The 18,338-nt window shown below is 36.8% G+C and overlaps 1 protein-coding gene across 1 annotated transcript in view; it reads right to left on the bottom strand.

The window, feature by feature from the left end:
• LOC150078465 (solute carrier family 71 member 1) overlaps positions 1-18,338 on the bottom strand; it is a 172,666-nt gene that overhangs the window by 22,263 nt on the left and 132,065 nt on the right. Inside the window, exons 9-10 of the mRNA XM_090385072.1 lie at positions 11,939-12,051; positions 169-266 (exon numbers count right to left, since the gene is read on the bottom strand). Coding sequence (XP_090241198.1) covers positions 169-266; positions 11,939-12,051 — 211 coding nt within the window. The remainder of the gene's footprint in view (positions 1-168; positions 267-11,938; positions 12,052-18,338) is intronic.

Here is an 18,338-nt window from a genome sequence, read left to right on the forward strand (position 1 = left end):
ACATTAATATATGCTTATTTGAATGTCACTAATAAGTTTTCATTCTTTGTACACCCAGCCCTGTAACTTAAATATCATACTTCATATAATATATCTAATACATAAATCTTATAATATTTTGTGGAAATGAAATGAGAAATTCATATTCAAAAACTGAATGCACCATACCTTGTTTATCAGCATCAGCATGTGTTGATACAAATGCACTGATGGCAGGGTAGGTAATGCTGGAAACTGAAGCCAAGACCCCTGCTGCCCACATCATCCTGCAAGGAAGTAAAATGTGATCAATTATGTTGGTCGTTATTCTCACTCTTTTTTTATTATTATTTTTTTTTTTATTGCCTCAGTCAGTTGGTGGTAATAGATGTACTGTTTCATGTGTTAACTGTTCTATCAAATTTGGAGTTAGCATTATCTTGTAATTTTAGATTTAGATTTAGTTCCCCCACTAAATTTTCATAGTGCAATAAATTTTCGTAATGTGTTCCACGAACAATAGAGCACATTAGTAGTGCTGTATTGTTCATAGAGCACTCATAATGTGCACTTATCACATTATGAGTGATCTATGAACAAGCCTGTTTTGACATGACTCAAGTGTTTGGAATTAAAACTGAATACCTCTGCAAACAAGACTTTTTCCAGAATACCCCACTGTCGATAACACCAACCTATCAAGTAAACTCACATTGCTGACTTAGAGAGGCACTGAAGGGTTTACATAACATAAACCATTGTTGGCACATATTTGTTGCAACTTACAAATTTGAAGGCCTGTTGGAGATATCATTTTGTTTCTTCAACTTAATTTATCTTTATCCCTTCCCCCAAATTCCATGCAGCTATCTAAAATTTCAAAAGTAATTTTTAGAAGAAATTTCAGGGTCACTATGACCACATCTGCTACATAGAAAATGCAAGAGAGAATACTCTTTATTTCATCTTTTCTCTTATTTAAAATTTGAACTGCACAAATTCTAACACTATTGTTGTAAACACATCCAAAGGTTGGGAGCATAGATAATAACTAATCAGGGTAGGCTACTGCAAGAAGATGTATAAAAATTAGGTTGATGAGCTAAGAAATGGCACTTGAAGTTTAACGTTGACAAATGCAAAGTATTGCATATGGGCAGCAGTAATCCCAGAGTAACATATTAACTGTGTAGTATTACACTTGGGTAAGTGGAAAATGAAAAAGACCTGAGGGTAATTGTGCAGTCAAACACGAAATTCTCTGAGCAGTGCAGATATGCTGCCAGGAGAGCTCACATATTTTTGTCAATGCTATACACAAACTCTATCAGCAGGGATAAGGAGGTGATTATCCTTTTGTATAAAGCTATGGTTAGGCCGCATCTTGAGTACTGTATACAGGTCTGGAGGCCTCACTTTAGGAAGGATGTATATCTGCTGGGACAGGTGCAGAGAAGGGCAAAAAAACTGGTGAAAGGAACAAAAGCGTAGTTAGCTAGAAAGGCTTCAGTTCTGCAAATTGCAGTGTCTCAAGACTCAAGGCACCTGTAGAGAGATCTGATTGAGTTGTTTAAGGCCTTGAATGGACTGAGTAAACAAAATGTTGATGGCATTCTTCCATTTCTGAGACTACATGAGGGGCATAAATTCAAGTTGGGGAAGGATGATTGCAGAATAATGTGCAGAGTTTGTCTTCAGTTAGCAGGTGACTGATTACTAGAACAAATTTCAGTCTGTTGATGTGGAAGTCGGTGGTTAGAATAAATTAAAGGAAGAATTAGACAAATTCTTTGAAGGTGAAGTGTGGTTTTTTGGCTGATGCTTTATAAGCTTGCTTTCTTGCATCATTTGCCACTACTAATGCCAAAAAAGGTGCCTATAGTTTTCAACTCATGTAATACACAAGTCAAAAATATTTTATAAACTGGAAGTAATTAATGTATAGAATGAAATATTTTGTTTTATAAAAAAAAAAGTTCAAAAGAAAATAATGAAAAACATTAAGGATAATGCTGCACCTATTCTCCAGCAGTACTGATATTCAGTGATGTTTTTCTTTTTCTTTTTTTTTTTCTTGAAATGATTGTTTATCCATTTAATTTTTCAAATACTTTAATGACTTTTGTTATTTTCTATTTAATTTGGTAGCATGGATTAATGACAGTTATTTACTATTGTCATAGGCTTAAGTGTAATAATGTTGTTGTCTCTAGAGAAAAGGACATTTATAGTGAAAAAGATTTTTAGAATGGTGGAAAATACACAAGTGTAAATTTGTTTAATCATTGGCCGCTGATTTTCGAACTGATTTTTCCAAACTTGCCTTCAGTGCACGAATTCATCAAGAACTTTCAAGAGATAGCTTCTGTATGTAATGCTTCCAGATCTGGGAGGCCTCCCAAATCTTGAAGCTTATTGTGGAAAATAATAATGGTTATCTCTAATTGTATGCTGAAAAGTCCTAGAAAATCTGTACAAAAGTTAGTTCAACAAACAAGCATATGTTGGAATTGCTTATAAAGTTACTAGAAAGGGATTAAAGTTACATCCACACAAAGTAACAGCTATGCAAGAATTGAAACAAGCTGATCAATCTACGTGTAGCACAATGTAACCATTTCAGTTATTTTGCAGCAACAAATGGTGTGGAATTTTGAAAATTTTTTTTCTGATGAAGTTTGGTTTCATCTCAATGGTTGTGAAAGGTTATGGTTAATAGCACATTATGGAAGAAGAAAAGTAGATTTGATTACCAGAAATACCCCATGCTCTTCCTGAATTACAGCCAAAAAACTATTAAAAAAAAAAAAAAAAATTGGTACATTATATCTTGCAAAAAGGTCAATATTCATTGAAGATTCTCTAAGTAGTGAATGCTAAAATAATGAATTATCCTTATAACCAGTCAATCAATATTCACTGAAGATTCTCTAAATAGTGAATGCTAAAATTATGCTATCCTTATAACCATTCTTTGGTGAACTCACAGAGGATGTATTTGACAATGGTTATTTGTTGGCTCAACAAACATAGGTACCAAGCTGACTATAATTTTACAGGTCAGCCTAGAAGGCTGTGAGGCTAAACTGACATTTCTTTATTTAATACTTGCTGTATCTTGTAAGTATTGACACTACTTCAAATAAAGTTAGAGTATGATGGACTTTTAATAAGAAAAGCTAAACAGCATTGTTTTACAGAATGAATAATACTGACTAAAGGAATATGATGAAGTATTTTGAAAACAAAATGCACAAGGCAAAATCCTTATGGGTTTTGATAATTAACTATATAATATCGGTGTAGATACACCATAGTTAACCCATAAATTTGAACTACGTAAGTAGTGTAAAAAGCATCGTTTTAATTGTATCTCATATTTTGGGTGCCTTCACAATGAGATAGCTGGTACTGCACTACTTCAAAGATATAATGCTTCTCTAGTAGAGAAGACTACTGTTATTTATTTTCAGAGGATACCACCACCCAGACAATCGTTTCGAAGCTATTGGGCTTCATCATCAGTGGACGGGCAGGTACCCAGGTAATACAAGCCATCATAGTTGCGAAGTTATATCCACAATATGAAAGATGCCAAAAGGGTGTGGTACATTATACATCAAAATACATTATTACCACACCCTTCTGGCATCTCTCATATTGTGGATATAACTTCACAACTGTGATAGCTTGTTGTATTAACTATGGTGTATCTACACCGATATTATATAGATGAAGAATAATGCACATTTCATAATTAGTCTTATATAACATTGATTTTATAGAATGCGGTGTGAAAGGAAGGTCTCTTAACTTGCTATACAACTGCATTTTTGTGCCCATTATTACATATGCTGCTGGTGCCTGGGGGTGCAGAGCATAGCTTAATTAAAAAACAACTAATATCAGCCCAGAGGCAAGCTCTTCTAGCAGTAACCTGAGCCTGCCGGACTGTTTCAAGTGTTGCTTTGCAGGTATTTTCAGGTAAAGAACCCGCAGATTTAATCGTAATAAGGAAATATCTTGAATATGCTATGGTCGGAATTATCCTATAGAAATAATGGGAATTCAGTCATGCCCTATTGAAGAGAAAGAATATGGTAAAAAAAGATTTAAAAACAGAAAGAAGAAGAATTAGTAAGGAATGAGAAATTAAATGGCAGGAGCGATGGAACAGTTCCGAGCATGGGAGGGTTACCTATGGATTTTTGCCTTGTGTAACTACCATGAAACAATGCAAATAATGGCCAGATTGCAGTTTGCACGAGACCATGGTGGTAACTAGTCGTGGGCTAAGAGCTAGATTAAGTGAACTGGAATTAGTACCTTCTGGCTTATGTCTCTGTGGGGAATTGGAAACTTTAGAATACATACTGTGGCACTGTAGTAGTATCAGATAGCCCGTAGTAGAATGTACGAAGAATGAGAAGTGTAGTTTCTGCAGCCATGTGAAGTATTTGCAAGTATTCATTCCTATAAAATTTTTAAGATCTTTGTGAAAGAAGTTTTTGAAAAAAGAAGGCTTATTATGGCGGGATCAGGAAATTAATGTAAATATGTGAATATCTTATGGTTTTTGGTACAATATACAGTAAACCCTCGATTTAACGGACTAATAGGGGAGAAGGGGGTGACTGTTAATACCGAAAGTCAGTTAAATCGAATGTAACCTGATGGGGGGGAATTTTTTATTGTCCTAAATGTTAAAAAAAAAAAAGCTTTAATACAATATACAGTACTGTACAATATAAAATTGTTGCAATTTGGCCTTTGCTTTATGGATATCAGAAACAGTTTTTTTTTTATGCCATAAATTTCACAAATGCATGTTACTGAGACATCTTGTTTTGTTTCTCAATTAGCTCTAATTTCTGTGCCACATTTAAGTTCACACGCTTTCTTTTAACTCCTCTATCACTTGGGGTAATTGTGCAATCCGATATGAAGGTTTCTGAGCAGTGCAGACAGTCTGCAAGAGTAGCTCATGGTGTCTTGTCAATGATGTACAGGAATTTTTCTAGCAGGGATAAGGAGGTGATTATCCCCTTGTATAAGGCAATGGTCAGGCCACCTTGAGTACTGTATTCAGGTCTGGAGGTCTCATTTTAGGAAGGATGTAGAGCTGCTGGAACAAGTACAGAGAAGGGCAACAAGATTAGTGAATGGAACAAAGGGTTGGAACTCTTATGAAGAAATGGAACAAATGGAACTCTTATGAAGAAAGGCTTAAGTTTTGCAAATTACAGTGTCTGGAGACTAGGCACCTGCGAGGTGATCTGATTGAGGTATATAAGGTGTTTGAACAAGGTCAATGCTGATGGGATTCTTCCTCTTGCCCAGCAGGTGGTTGATTGCTGGAATAAACTTCTATCTGTCATTGCAGAAGTTGACAGCTTAAATAAATTCAAGACAGAACTAGACAAACAATTTGGAGCGAATGGATGGGTGAAATGGGAAGATTTTTTTTTTTTTTTTTGGCTGATGTATAATCTTGCTTTCTGGCATCATATGCCTCTACTAATGCCAAAGCTGCACTGTAGATCTATTTTCTATATTCAAAAGGGTCTGGGATAATACGATTCTGGTCAAATACAAAAAATTCTATATAATGCCCACTGTAAATTATACTATTATCCACCAGAAATTTTATGGGAAACCTATCAAAGTAGCATTTCCTGATATCAACAACACTGGTTTTGTGAAATCAGTCTATGATGTCAATTACTCATTGGCTGTTCCAAACTATTGAATGACAATATCTCACATATTGGGGTTTAGGGAAACAGGCATTCTGTGTGTTATCAGACACTTAGTCAAAAACACTGATGGATCCAATGTCTTTCTATTTTAGAAGATTTAGAAGCAGCCCGGCTAGCCTGCCTCACTTAACGATCATCAAACCGACGATGATGGATATATGTCTCTGTCTGTACGTACACACTCATGCACAACACCTTCTCATTGGTAAGCCCTGTTAATTCACTTTGGTGGCAACAAATGTGTAGAGTGGTTCCCCTTCAAGATGCCTGATCAGAGTGAAGAAGAAAAGACCAAACCCTCTAGCACTTTATTTTTAGCATTAGTTGAGGCATATGATGCAAGAAAGCAAGCTTACAAAGAAAGCATCAGCCAAAAAAAAAAAAAAAAAACCCCTTCCCATTTCACCCATCCAGTCACTCCAAATGTTTGTCTAGTTCAGCCTTAAATTTATTTAAGCTATCAACTTCCACAACAACAGATGGAAGTCTATTCCAGCAATCAACTACCTGCTGGCTAAAGGCAAACTTCCGCACATCTATTCTACAACTGTCTTTCCTAAATTTGAATCTATGTCCCCTCAGGTTCTTAATCTGAGCAAGCAGAAGTATCCCATCAGCACTGAGCCTGCTCAAATATGACGAAACAAATGGACCTCAGTCCCCAGCGGCGTTTACACACACACACACACACACTCTCTCTCTCTCTCTCTCTCTCTCTCTCTCTCTCTCTCACGGCAGCAAGAGGATCAGAGTGGAATCAGAGGGTGAAAATAATCTCTGGGTACGATCAGGCTGCCATGCTCGAAAACTGAACTTGGATGTTACAATGTAAGATTGCTCATCGGTGAAGATAAGGATATTAAAGCTGGAAAAGGAATTAGAAAATGTGAATTGGAATATCATCAGCTTGGCTGAAACAAGAAGAAAAAAATGAATCAGTTACAAGCTTTTCAAGTGTAAACCTGCTGTACACCAATGGAAACAATGAAAAGAGTGAAAGTGGAGTTGGCTTTCTGGTCCTTAAAGGTATTAAAAACAACATTTTGGAATTCAACAGTACATCACCAAGGGTGTCGAGACTACTACTCAGGATTCCTAAGTGGTATAAACTAAAGGTTATAATGATATATGCACCAACATCCAGCCACGATGATGAAGAAGTTGAAGAAATGTACACCGAAATTGAGAGCCTTCTAGATGACCAGAAAACTCACTACATTATCATTATGGGGGACTTTGATGCTAAGGTTGAATAGAGACAAAACAGCACAGAAATTGAAACTATACAAAATTTTGGAATTGGTGAAAGAAATGAAAGATGTGAAAGACTTGTAGAATTTGCAGAATCTCAAGGATTGTCAGTAATGAACACTTTTTTTCAAGAAAAGGTGAACAGAAAGTGGATACAGAAGAGCGCAAATGGATTAACAATTAATGAAATTGACTTCATCCTCATTAATAGAAGATATATTGTGAATGATGTAAGAGAATAAAGGAAAAAACAGACTTGAGTAAATAATACAAAGGTCTTTGAAATAACAGAAGAGGAGAAAAAGCACTATGTACTGGTGGTTGTTGTTGTTGGTATTTGGTTTAACGACACAAGGGCTACTAAGGCCAAATTGTGTCTATTCATTGTTTACTCACAAGAAGCAAATCGTTAGAGATTGTAAATTATATGCTTCTGTACAAGCCAATATGTATGTACTGGAACTCGGGAACAAGTATGAGCATCTGCAGACCTTTCCGGACCAAGATATCAACAAGGAATAAAACTCTTTGAAAGTGTTAAAGCCTGAGAAACCTATGGGTAAAAAGAAATCCAAAGAAGAGAAAATGAACTGAAGACAACAAATGAAGAGCAAGTTAAACACAGAACAACAACAAAATTGAGTATACTGAGTTATGCAAAGCCATTGGTAAAGAGACTCAAAGAAGACATAAGATTTAACACAAGAAAATTACAACAAGCATTAATGGAAAACAAAGGACTTAAATTAGCTGTCATAAGCAGTAATATAAAAAGAAAAAAACAATACTGAATCTGAATAATAGTGATGGTTTACTTATAAATAGCAGAGAAGAAACAGCAGAAGACTACTATAAAGTACTATGCAGGGTGTCTCAAAAATATTGGTACAAACATTTAGGAGAGGTAGGTAAAATCTAAAGGAATGTGAATCGAATAGGAACCCATAACCAGAAACGTCATGGGAAAGTAGTAGCAGAGGCACAAGAAGCAGAAATGACACAAGACAGTAATTAGTGGCAAACATTTATTTAACATAATATTAACAATGGAGTACGAGATGGATGCATTTCATGATGTTACAACAGATGCTCGAAGGTTCCACCATAAAAAGCGATGCATGCGTGACACCGATGCAGCATGGATTGGCGGACACGGTCGAACACACCTGGAGTTTCTTCGACAGTAGCAGCAGTGCAGACGAGTCTCGCCCCGAGATCCATTTCCATCTCCACAGGCGATTCATACACGATAGATTTGAGGGCCCCACAGAAAGAAATCAAGGCTCAATAAATCAGGTGAGCGTAGGGGCTAGGCAACGGTTCCACGACGGCCAATCCATCGACGTCCAAAACGCCTGTTCAAATGGTCACGAACACACCTTCCATAATGGGCAGGTGCCCCGTCATGTTGAAACCAAATGTTGCATCTCACATTTGCTGGAACATCGTCAAATAACCCTGGTAGAACTTGTTCAAGAAAGATCCGATATTTAGGGGAGTTCATGCGGGATGGTAACAGGCATGGGCCGACTAAGCATTCACTGATCATACCTGCCCACACATTTATTGCGAAGCGATGTTGTGCCGCATGGGGGCACACCGTGTGGGTTGTCGTGAACCCACATGAGCATTGTGCTGATTGAATAAGCCTTCCCGAGTGAAATAAGCCTCATCCATGAACAAAACATAGGCTGGAAAATTCAAGTCTTGAACACTTTCTTGGAGAAACCACTGTGCAAAAGCTACATGTGCAGGATGATCTTGGGGGAGCAGTAACTGAACCCTTTGGAGATGAAAGAGGTGTAAGGAATCGTCGTGCCAGACACGCTGTACACTGCAACGAGACACTCCTAAGGCAGATGCAACGGCACGTGTGCTGGTAGTAGGATTATTCTGGATGGCATTCAACACACTTTCTTCCATGGCGGGAGTTCGCATCGAATGTGGTCTGCTCACACTACTCCTGTTACCTCTAAATGACCCATAATCGCACAAATTTTGATGCACACGTGCAAACAAACGGTGGTCCGGTACATGTCTGTCTGGGAAGCGTTCTCCATAAATTCATTGAGTGGCTCGTCCATTGCCCTCTGCTAATGAATACACTAGGTGCATGTCTTCCAGCTCACAGTTCGTATATTGATGCATGCTCTTCGTGCGGCGACTACTGCTTGAATGAGTAAATCGGAAATTTTCCCTCTTGCGAACTGATGAACAGTGCCATGTATTGACTTATGGTGACGTTTCCGGTTATGGGTTCCTATGCGATTCACATTCCTTTAGATGTTACCTACCTCCCCTACACGTTTGTACCAATATTTTTGAGACACCCTGTATAAGGAACAAGGGAATATAAGGAAATGATGTCAGCAGTGAGGAAGATGGATCACAAATTAGCAACACATACGACATACCCGATATCCGTCCTGATGAAGTAGAACATGCATTGAAGAAAATGAAGAATCAAAAAGCCCCAGGTGAAGATGAAGTTATTGTATAGTTGATAAAATTAGGAGGAAGAGACATGACACAGAGGCTTTTCATAAAATACATTAGGAATGGCGTAATGCCTAAGGAGTGGAATAATGCAATCATAATTTTGCTGCATAAGAAAGGAGACAAATCAGAAACTGGAAATTATAGACCAATTAGCTTGTCCCACATATATAAGTTGTTTACAAGGGTCATTACTAACAGATTATTAAGAATACTTTATGAGAATCAACCGAAAAAGCAAGCTGGCTTTAGGACAGGATTCTCAACTATATGGATCACCTTAACTGAATATCACAGCTAATGGAGAAAGCAATGAATATAAAACCCCATTATGCCTGGTATTTGTGGATTATGAAAAGGCATTTGACTCCACACAGCATAAGGCAATGTTTCGGGAACTGGAAAGATAAGGCACAGACATTCCACACATCATGATTTTGAAGAAAATACATGAGAATGCTACCTCCTTTATTAGACTAGACAAAGACAGTAGCATTTTTAAAATTGCAAAAAGGCGTTCTACAAGGAGACAAAAAAATTTCTGAAGTTGTTTACTGCTGCCCTTGAAGAAGCATTCAGAAGACTGGGATGGTCGCAGAAAGGAGTCAATGTGAATCGATAGTACCTAACCCATTTACGATTTGCAGATGACATTGTGATCATAAGCCATGATCCCGAAGAATTAGAGGAAAATCTTACAATCAGTTATGCAGAGTTTGTAAGTATTTTGGACTAAAGATGAATACAGTTAAAAGTAAGGATGAACAAGTATGCCACAGGAAGGAATATAATTATTGAAGGTAGCAGAAAAGGTGAATTAATACACTCATCTCGGACAAGTCATTAGCTGTATTAATGATAAATGGATAAGTCAAGAGAAGAATAAATTTTGGTTGGATTTCAGGAAATATAGTCACATACTGAGGAGCAATATCCCAATTTGTCTGAAACATAAAATAATGAACCAATGTATACCCCCCCCCCCCCCCACCATGACTTATGGAAGTGAAACCTGGGCACTCACCAAAAGAATGGAAGAGAAGCTGAGAACTACACAGCGAGAATGAAAAGAATTATATTAGGAATCAGAATTCTGTTGGATAAGAAGAGAAACACAAGGATTTGGCAGCAAACTCAAGTAAAGGACATTCTTATCAAAACTAAAGAACTGAAATGGACTTGGGCAGGACACATAGCTTGAGGACATGATGAGAGATGGACTAAGAAAATAACAAAATGGTACCCAAGAGGAGATAAAAAAAAAACCTGGAAGACAACAACGGAGATGGATAGATGAAATTCAAGAGTTTGTGGGCAGTAAATGGATGGCTGTTGAACAAAACATAAGGAACTGGAAAGTTGCTGAAGAAGCCTTCATCCTACAATGGATTGAAAATGGCTGTTGATGATGATCTCACATATTTATATCAGGAAGCACTCACACCTATTGATATGTCATTAGTTGTAATTTTGCAACCACTGACATATCAACGTTTAATATTCTGAAGGTGCTCGATTTTTGGAGTTTTACTATATATATATATATATATATATTTACTATATAATGTATGATAATGATGTATATACTAATCTGCCAACATCCAGACCTGGCCTACAGATGATGCCAGACTTCTTACAACTTGGCAGGGCGCCTCCGTAGCCAGGTGGGAAGGAGCAGCCGTGCGTAGCACATGCTTCTTGATTAGACTCGGGGTTCGAGCCCATCACCACCAAATACGGAGGATGCGGAAAGGTCAGGGAATGACCACCGCATATCCTCGAGCAATATGGCCTTAGTTGCTAATGCTCCTAAAAACCAAATAACAAACAAACAATTTGGCACTGCCCTGAAGGTTACCCTTGGGTCACACCAAGTGAGAGCACATGGATTTGGTTTTAATGTGTAACAACCCATGATGTTTCTGGGCAATGCCATGGCAATTCACATCATGGGGCATTTTGAGCAGTGCAAGTTCTATATCCAGTATGCAGGTCAAAACACTCAGCAAGACGGATTTTTTTTTGGCATGTTTATAATATAGTTTATGCACTACAGAAAAAAATAAAGGTTACCCTTGGTATTAGTAGTACTCAAGTGGTAAATGACTGAAAAGTTCATTTTTGTTGAGTTCAGTGCTGTTATCAGCCAATTAATGCTATCAAAATAATTTCAACACTTTATACTTGAGAACTATATTAATATATCAGCAAAAAACTGAATTCTTAATCTGCTAATCAGCATGCGAAATATTAATTTTTTTTACAAATTCAAAAAAAAAAAAAAAAAAAAAATTAATTAATAGTTACTGCTACTGTAAATATTTTATTTCCAGAGTGCTTATAATATTAATGATTAGGAAAACAATGAATGAGAAATATTCAAAAGTGCGCAAGCTGTAAACATTTAAATAACTGAAATAACCCTTATTAAAAAAATAATTATAAAAACTTACCACATTTGAGATCCAAACCCATACCACATCAACTGCAGCATTTCAAAAAGTAAGCCAACCATGATTGTATGCTTACTACCTACAGTTTTCATCAACATTGTAAGCACCAATGTCTGAAACAAATTAAAAAAACAAGCAGTCAGTAGTCTGTTTACTATAATCATGTATATGCATAATAATCCTGTTTCATTATTCCTCACTTAATTACATTAAATAACTAGTAAACAGTTTTCCAAGTGATTTTAAGGCAAATACAGCAGAAGTTTGATAATTTAGCATAAAGAGGAGTGTGGTGGTCACGTTATCAGATTTTCTGGATTACCTAATATTTATCTAAAAATATTTATGAAACCGTCAAGTACCCTGATGTATGCATATTATATTTTGTATATGAATGACATGGCCTTGCATAAGTGGTTTTCAGATACATACATATATATATATATATATATATATATATATATATACACACACCCACACACACACACAGGCAACTCCTGTATAACATGGTACTTCTACAACACGGTTTCACTCTAACACGACTGATAAATTGCGGAAATCCTCGCACAGCACACTACTTATATAACACAGTTTCGTTCTATCACGGTTTGAGAATTACAGGAAATCTCACATAACACGTTATTTTTGAGCTTTTGTGCTGGGAAAACCCTGTTATTTTGTTAGATGTAATTTTCAACATTTCCATTCCTTTTTGTGAATCCCTGCTGTTGACTCGCTAGTCATTATTGCCTTCATGGTATTTTTCTAAAGCATGTTTCTGGAGGTAACTACCATAAAACAATAAAAACAATTTGCACTTTCCGGTTTATTGGTCTTTTCTGTTAGTGTAATCAATTATAAACGGGTAGTAAACTATGTTCTTGCATTTGCGATAATACCGATAGCTGGAATTTTGTGGTTTTCTCGTTATTATGGTGAAATGTGTTTTCTCTTCCATGAAATATTCAATCATAATAAAACATAAATAAATTTTCAGAAACTCATTACTCCATATCTCACTTGTGTATTGTGTTTGTTGCAACTTGTGCACACCATGTTCTTTGTTTTTAACTGCTTATCATTTTTACTGTTTTTTTTTTTTTTTTTTTTTATGGTTGTAAAATTTAAAAGTCAGTGAACAGAAATATCAATTTAGTATGTACATATTACAGTACATATTAATTAGGCTATGTATGTAAAAGTAAATTTATTTTTATTTTGATAATTGGAAAATATTCTTCCGATTTTCATGTATCATTTAAAGTGGGGGGGGGGGAGTCCACTGAATCTTGTTGGTAGATCCCCGGGTTAGGTTCTGTGCTATTGAACTTGTGCTTGTTTGAGACCATAAAAAATAACTGTGACTTCGAAGAATGAATCTTGTTGGTAGATCCCCGGGTTAGGTTCTGTGCTATTGAACTTGTGCTTGTTTGGGACCATAAAAAATAATTGTGACTTCGAAGAATGTGGTTCGTGATTTTAAAGAAAGCAGAAGGTATATGAAATCTACATGCTGCAGAAAGAAGAGATTGTGCTTAGCAGCAATGAAGAGGAAGAATATTAAATGAACGTACATTGTCTGACATGTATATCACAGTTTGTGAGGTTCAGTCATTTGTTCAGTTATTACTACTTAAGTTACTACTATTGTAAAAATAAAGTTAAAATATTAAGTTATTACTACTATAAAAATTAAGTTTACAATAGTTATATTAAAAAATAGTGTATTTTTGTTAGCTTTTGGAACGTAACCTCCCTTTTGTACTGGTTCTTAGTCCTGTATAACATGGTTTCGCATTAGACAAGATTTTGTAGGAACCAAACTACCATGTTAAACGAAGGTTACCAGTATATACAGGGTGTCTCAAAAATACATGGCATAACTTCAGGAATGAGTTCCTCATATGTAGACAATAAAAATATTTTATATCAACGTAATTCTGGAAATGCTTGGTTCCCAGGTTATTAACCGGAATATCTTATTTCCCGCAAGTCATCACAAGGTACTTTTTTTATTTTATTTATTTATTAACACACAACTGTATATACATTCTCAAGTTATCTTAATCAATTTACATACAATATTAATCAATTTATATACAATATTTATATACAGATTTATATACATGCTCTTATATATACTGTAGTCTTTCTGTACATTGATTGTGTGTGTCCTGATATGAAGGGTGGCTCCTAGACACAAGCCCATCTCCACCTTTTACTCCTGAGAAAGCTCAGAACGTCTGCAAGACAGGCCTGAAAAAAAGAGCATTATGTCAGGCCATTTCGCCACCAGGGATTAACTAACACCTGGATCCACCATTCTCTATGTGTGCTGTAATGCACAAATCCTGATGGTTTTCGATTCCGACCATGTACTCAAATCAGGAGCAAGCAGATATGCACTTTATGTACGGTTTTGCAGACAGCAATGCTCTGGAGGCTTGTCGTTTGTACCACGAAAGGTTTCTATAAAGAAGATATCCAGACAGGAAAACATTTGAAGGTATCCATCACCGCCTTTGTGAACATGGGACCTTTACACCTCGTGCTGCCGACAGAGGACGACCAAGATCTACGACTCATGAAGTAGAGGAGGAGATTTTGGATGTTGTGCATGCCACTCCTGGAATCAGCACACACAGAATAGCAATGCAACTGGCTGTTCAACTATTTGGAGAGTGTTGTGGGAACACCAACAGTATCCTTACCATCTGCAACGGGTACAGGCCTTGTCACCAGCAGATTGCTCTGTGCGAGTAATGTTCTGCCAGTGGTTCTTGCAGCAGTGTTGTACAACTCCTCACTTAGTGATATTCACAGATGAAGCACAGTTCACACAAGACGGAATCCAAAACTTTCACAATCAGCATGTATGGGCTGAGGAAAACCCACATGCAATTCTTCCATCACATCACCAACAGCGGTTCAGCCTCAACATCTGGGCTGGTGTTTTTGGTGATATGTTATTTGGGCCCCACGTACTTCCAAACAAACTCATAGGGCAGGCGTACAGAAACTTTCTGGAAAACAGCATGCCTGATTTCTTGGACAACATGCCACTGATCATTCATCAACAAGCACACTTCAGGCACAATGGCGCTCCTGCACATTTTAGCCACCTAGCTTGCAATTACCTGAATTGAAGGTTTCCTGTTCGGTGGATAGGTAGAGGTGGACCAACTTCGGTGGATAGGTAGAGGTGGAGTTGGTCCACCTCTACCTATCCACCGAACCACTCTGACAAAAAAACCAGAGAAAACCACTCTGGCCTCCATGCTCACTGATTTAAACCCACTAGATTTCTTCTTGTGGGGCCATTTAAAGTCATTGGTGTATTCGACTCCGGTAGCTGATGTGGAAACTCTCCGCAATCGAATTGTGGCAGGTTGTGAGACAATACGAAACGTGCCAAGAATTTGGCATTGTCCTTGCGAGTCCATGAGACATCGATATGAGGCCTGTATTCAGGCAGAAGGTTGAACAATTACTATAAGGTGATGTGAACAGTTAAGTGTCATAGACAGACCTTCAAAACTCGGGAACCAAGCATTTCCGGAACTATATTGATATAAAATATTTTTATTGTCTACATATGAGGAACTCATTCCTGAAGTTATACCGTGTATTTTTGAGACACCCTGTATATACAGGGTGTTTTCATAAGTATTGGTCAATAATTTAAAGGTGAACTGTACAGACTACAAGATGCAAAAAAAGCCTAGTAAAAATGGGTCCATAAGTGAATCGTTTTCGAGATATTGCACATTTCTAGTTGGGATTCAACACTGACAAGGTGAACTGTAGAGTTGCGATCCACCACTGACTTGTTTGTTTAGGTTAGGTTATGCTCATTCTCTCCATTTCCCCTCTCTTAATTCTCTGAGACGTAGAAGGAATACTAGTACTCGTCAAAGAATAGTCAACATGGAAAGAAGTTAGAGCAACAAAGAGTATGCGGACGTGCACTTCATGTATGGTAAAGCCAAAGGCAGTGCACTCGAGGCTGCACGTTTGTACCAAGAAGAATTTCCCTGCAGAAGGCAGCCCAACAGGTGCATATTCATCAGAGTACATCAACACCTTAGAGAATACGGGTGCTTCGCACATGGAGTACGAGCAGGTAGGTCTAGAAGCATAACACCTGATGTTGAGGAAAGGGTGTTAGAAAGAACATCCTATAACATGTAACATCTGTAAAATCCTGTGGTGTTGAAACCAAAAATTAAAAATGTATTATCTATGTTTAATAAAATCACCCTTAGCAAAGGATTCACAGCTTTTTTGCTAAACTAGTCCTCTCATAGTTAGTGGCAGACCTTAACAGAAAATGTGCATTATCTCGAAAACGGTTCATTTGGGGCCTGATATTCACTGGGACTTTTTTTGCTTATTTTAGTTTGTACTTTTCACCTTTAAATTATTGACCATTTTTGAAACACCCTGTATATACAAGGCCATATCTGTATGCTATTTATTTTATTTCATGTAGCTATTTTATGTGATAAAATAATAAAAAAAAACATAAAGAAGTAGCAAGAGGCAAAATTAAGAAAACCAAAATTCTCTGGAAATCAGATTCAAAAGGTGATGATACTGAATCAAATGGTGTTTAAATAGATGCAGAGGATATTATTGCGTAAAAAAAAAAAAAAAAAAAAATAAGTAAAGATTTTATGATTTTTTTTTTTATTTCACTTTAATTTGACAATATCACTAATTATGAACAAGTCAAAATAAGAAATTAATATTTAAAAGCACTGATTTAAAAAGTATTTTTCAATTTTATAAATTTTCAGAACTCCATGAATGAATCTGCTCCACCAAACCCACCATCAACTGAAAATCCACAGCCCAGGACCCATGTTGCTCAAACTCACTCCCATAAGGAATTGTGAAACTTATTTTAACTTTTACATTAACTTTTATTCTTATATGCTAAATTAATTATGAAACACCACAGAATCAAAGTAATGTAAAGGATGATAAATTACAGAGTTATTACCCAAAATTTTGGGTAATAATTTTTCTAGCAGGGATAAGGAGGTGATTATCCCCTTGTATAAGGCAATGGTCAGGCCACACCTTGAGTACTGTATACAGGTCTAAAGGCCTCATTTTAAGAAGGATGTAGAGCTGTTAGAAAGAGTACAGAGAAGGGCAGCAAGGTTAGTGAATGGAACAAAGGGTTGCTCTTACGAAGAAAGGCTTAAGTTTTGCAAATTACAGTGTCTGGAGACTAAGGCACCTGTGGGGTGATCTGATTGAGGTGTATAAAGCCTTGAATGGTTTGAGCATGCTCAATGTTGATGGGTTCTTCCTCTTGCTCAGAATAATCGCCTGAGAGGGCATAAATGATGTGCAGAAGTTTGCCTTTAGCCAGTGGGTGGCTGATTGCTGGAACAAACTTCCATCTGCTGTTGTAGAAGTTGATAGCTTAAACAGATTCAAGGTAGAACTAGACAAACATTTGGATCGATGTTTGTTTGTTTGTTATTTGGTTTTTAGGAGCATTAGCAACTAAGGCCATTTTGTGTGTTGGAAAAATGTATGGCCAGAGTCAGTTCATTCAGGAAATATGGTCCAACCGGCAGAAAACAGAATCGGTGCAATAGTGCAACTTGTTAAGTCAGCAGGAAGGGAAGGTTTTGATGACATAACTACTGAAGACGTTCACGAATTATTGGTAGAAAAAGAGGCTGGCAAAGCGAATTTGGTGGAAATGGCATCGGAGGTAAACTAAATCAGAGGATGATAGACAGTTGAAAATTCTGAAGTTCCAAATTTTACACCGAAAAGCATACGAGAAGGCATAAACTTAGCCGAGCAATTAGAATCTTATTTTGTGAATGCAGATCCTTCTACTGAAAGGACCACAAAGTTCAAAAGGGAGTTGTTCAGCTCCATACCAAGAAATTTACAAAGATCTATCAAGCAAAAGCAAACAAACACAGATTGCTGATTTTTCAAAGAGAGCAGTGTACACGAAATCTAGATGTTGCAGAAGAAAGTTCAGAAGCTGAAGATATTCTGCAACAGAGAAAATGTTCTAGTTTGATTGTGCTTTAGCAGCGATGAACGTACATTATCTGACATACAGTATATGTATTACAGTTTGTAAAGTAAGATGTTTGTTTAGTTATTACTATTATAAAAATTAAGTTTCCGATAGTTATAAAAAAATGGTGTATTTTTATTACCTTTTGGAACGTTACCCCTCCCTTTCTGTACTGGTTCCTAGTCCCATATAACACAGTTTCACATTACACGAGATTTTGTACAAACCAAACTACCATGTTATACGAGGGTTACCTGTACTGGATGGGCATTAACTGCATAAATGGTAACCAAAAGGTAAGTTTATGAGGTACATTTAATTTTTAAAATCAGGTTGAAAATT

This window comes from Mastigoproctus giganteus, chromosome 11 (genome assembly GCF_048544385.1).
Source record: "Mastigoproctus giganteus isolate SK-2022 chromosome 11, ASM4854438v1, whole genome shotgun sequence".
NCBI classification, from domain to species: Eukaryota; Metazoa; Arthropoda; class Arachnida; order Uropygi; family Thelyphonidae; genus Mastigoproctus; species Mastigoproctus giganteus.